The 3,128-nt window shown below is 61.5% G+C and overlaps 1 protein-coding gene across 1 annotated transcript in view; it reads left to right on the top strand.

Annotated features, from left to right (window-relative positions):
- The window catches only part of EMIHUDRAFT_247449 (hypothetical protein), a gene marked incomplete at both ends in the record, with an annotated part of 1,677 nt that extends 1,175 nt beyond the window's left edge, over positions 1–502 (top strand). The window contains 2 exons of the mRNA XM_005764871.1: positions 75–152; positions 335–502. Of these exons, the coding sequence (XP_005764928.1) occupies positions 75–152; positions 335–502 (246 nt within the window). The remainder of the gene's footprint in view (positions 1–74; positions 153–334) is intronic.
- Positions 503–3,128: the final 2,626 nt, after the last annotated feature.

Genomic DNA, 3,128 nt, shown 5'->3' with positions numbered 1-3,128 from the left:
AGGCCCCGGGGTTGGCGGTCCCAATTAACATGGGGGGTTTTAAGGGGGGCGCCCCGGGCAGGGGCGGGCACCAGGGCCAGGCCTTTTGGAACCCGGGCTTGGGCCAGCACCCCCAGGAGGAAATTTCCCAAATCCAATCCCCCCTCGGGGAGGTGGGGGCCATGTTCCAAAAGTTCCCCTCCCTCTTTTCGGAACAGGGAAAAATGGGGCGCGCCCCCCCTTTCGCCACCTTTGGGCCCCCCCTCCCGGGTTTGGGGCTTTTGGGATTGCCCCCCCCCCCCCCCCCCCCTTGCCGCCTCTGGGGCGAGCGCGCCGGCCCGCCCTCTCGCCTCAGGTGCGCCGGATCGACCTCGACACCGAGGTGGCGGCGACCAACGTCGAGCAGGCGCACATACAGATCAAAAAGTTCCAAAAGCACATCTCGGGCAACCGCTCCCTGATCATCAAGTCGTTCCTCGTCCTCTTCTTCTTCATAGTGCTCTTTGGGACCGTGCTCCGGTGAGGCGAGATTTGCACTGGTTGCCGCGACAGCCCTAGGTGTCTTTCTCTTATTTCGTTGTATGTGGCTCTTACTAACTCCTAAAAAAAAAATTGCTAACGCGAAAAACCGGCACACCAATCTCCCTTCCTCTCCCTATCCTTTCTTGGAGCTCTAGAGTCCACACCCCCCTGCCCCGGGATCGCGTACAAGCTGAGGCTACCGTAGGCCACACTAGCGTCGCTGGGGGTTCCCTGCCCTAGATGGGAAGCTGGCCGCTGATCCGAAGACCGACTGCACCAGGGCGCCTAGATATACTCAAGGTGAGCGAGGGTGAAGTTACGCCTTAAATGCCTGTCTCTCTACTGTGGACCTTACTCCGAGCTCGACGGCTCCTCCTATTCCCCCACCCCCCCTCCCCCCCCACTCTCTCCGAGTAAGGGCGTGCGCTACGTCCCCAAGGGGGGGGGGACGTGGGGGGGAGGTGTGACTTTTAGGTTGTAGCGTTTGGGTTTTTGTGGGGCACCCAAACGGTTTCGGTTTTCCTCCTTGGTGCCCCGAGTAGAGCGCGATCTCCCCTGGAGTCTGTCGCGCCCGTTCTGTCTAAGCTCGAGGTTCAACCTTCCAGTTGATCCTTATCGGACTGGTGAGGTCTGCCTAGCCGTCGTAGTGTAGTGCCTGGGGTGCGTCTGCGTCGGTGCTACACACACTCGGCAGGACGCTGCTGTAAATCGTTGCTGCTGGTCGTCTCGCTGTTTGAGTTTGTTAAACGATTCCTTTCGCCATGGTGTTTTTTCTTTTTATGCTTATGGCAGTAAAAAGAAACGGAAACGTGTGCGGCAGGCGCGGGCTCGGTCGATATCCCATACTTCGACTCCCATCTTCACTGCTGCGGTGTGTGCCCGGGGAGGCGCGGCGGCGGGGTGGATTGAGAAGGTCTCAGAATGCAGAGAAGCTGCAGGCGTGCAGAGGCGCGCGCTGCAGTTTCTCTGATCGGGCTGCTGGCGGTGTGCGCGAGACGGCGTGGTGAGGCGTGAGGCAGGCTATTGTTGTGGGGTGCGGGCTGCGTCTAAGCGTATGCGTGCACATGGTGCTGTATGCTGTGTGTGCAGGCAGGCTGACAGGCTGTGCACAGCAGACTGGGCGGATGAGCGAGCGCGCGTGCGGGCGTGCGTGCGCGCCTGGGCCTGCGCGGTGCCGTCGCACTCGCGGCGCGTCCTAGTACAGCCGCTTGTGGGATGCCAGAAGCAGTCTGCAGAGCCTGCACAGGGCGCAAAAAGGCGCAGGTGTGCTGGTGAGGTGTGCTGCGGCGCGCGCGTCGCGGCGTGAGTGGATATGCGGCTTGCTCTGGTGGTGCGAGGGGCGCGCAGCTGGTGCGGGCGGCGCGGGACGGCCATGGGGCGCCAGCACAGGGCAGACGCACATGGCACAGCTCTGAAATGGCGCTGCGCGTGTTTGCGTGCGCGCGGGGACGTACGCGCAGTTTTCACGCGGTGTGCGTGGAGAAGGGCATGAGAGGCGCCGGCCGCGCGTGTGTTGTCGTGTGGGAGTTCGGAGTATGCCCGGAGGGCGGGGTGGTTTAGGGCGACTAGACTTCGCACTGGCGCCGGAGGCCCCAGATATGAAGAAAAGTACTCTTACTAACTCCTACCCGGAGGCATACAGTGCTGCTGGTAGAGCGAGGCTGCGGTGAGCGCGTTGCCGTTGGCGCGGGACAGGACCGAGGACCCTCTACGCTCTAGAGCCGTAGCCTCTTAGGGGACCCCTAGCGCCTAGGCGGTGACCGGTGTAGGCGCTAGGGTTCTGAGGGCCGGATTTTTTTAAGACCTTTTAAGAAACGAGGAGATTTGGGGGCTTAACTTGCCATTTAAGAGATTGCAGGCACGGGGGGTCCCTCTTTTATATAAGACCGTTTAAGAAAATCGGCCTCGCCGGGGCATGCGTCGCTGGGTTCCGCGGACCGCGCCGTTTTCTCCAACACAGACTGCCGTTATTGGGCACAAGTCCGCCTCTGAAGACACATCTGTAAGTCTGGTGCACTGGCAGGAGCCATACTCGCATAGGGGGCGCGTGCCAGCTGACTGTAGCCAGCTTCCCGGCCTCCGGCGTCTACCGGGAGCCTCCCGGACCATCGACCTCGGGAGCTCTCCCGAACCGTTTAAGCGTTTAAGACCGTTTAAGGAATCGGCGGCCCAGGCAGCCTTAAAATGGGCCATGGCCCGCTTTAAGCCGTTTAAGCCGCAGGCGCCCCAGGGCCCACCCTTTTAAGCCTAGGGGTCCCCTAAGCGAGGACCGGGAGCGCTCGCTGTCCCCACAGAGATGACAGCGATTACTCGTTTTATCCATGGCTTTAATCTGATCATTTTTTCGCACCTCCACCTCTGCTGTGTGGGTGTGTGGGCTGCTCACCCGCTGCGAGGGCGCTGCACACACCACAGACACGATAGGAACTACAGGGATATATCCTCAGCAGAAAGCCGTGTGTCCTCCCCCCGCGCGCCCCCCACTGCACTGGCGCCATCGACCGCAGCAGGCCCCGTGCAGGCCACCAGACTGCAGTAGCGCATGCCTGGCAGCGGCCGTCCATGAACGCCTTCGTCTCTCAGGCCGGCTCCCGCCATGGTGTACCTCATTTGTAGGTACTTTTAGC

Source organism: Emiliania huxleyi (assembly GCF_000372725.1).
Source record: "Emiliania huxleyi CCMP1516 unplaced genomic scaffold EMIHUscaffold_578, whole genome shotgun sequence".
In the NCBI taxonomy this organism is placed as follows: domain Eukaryota; phylum Haptophyta; order Isochrysidales; family Noelaerhabdaceae; genus Emiliania; species Emiliania huxleyi.
The sequence above is the reverse complement of the archived record's forward strand: the minus strand, read 5'-3'. Positions and strand labels throughout refer to the sequence as shown.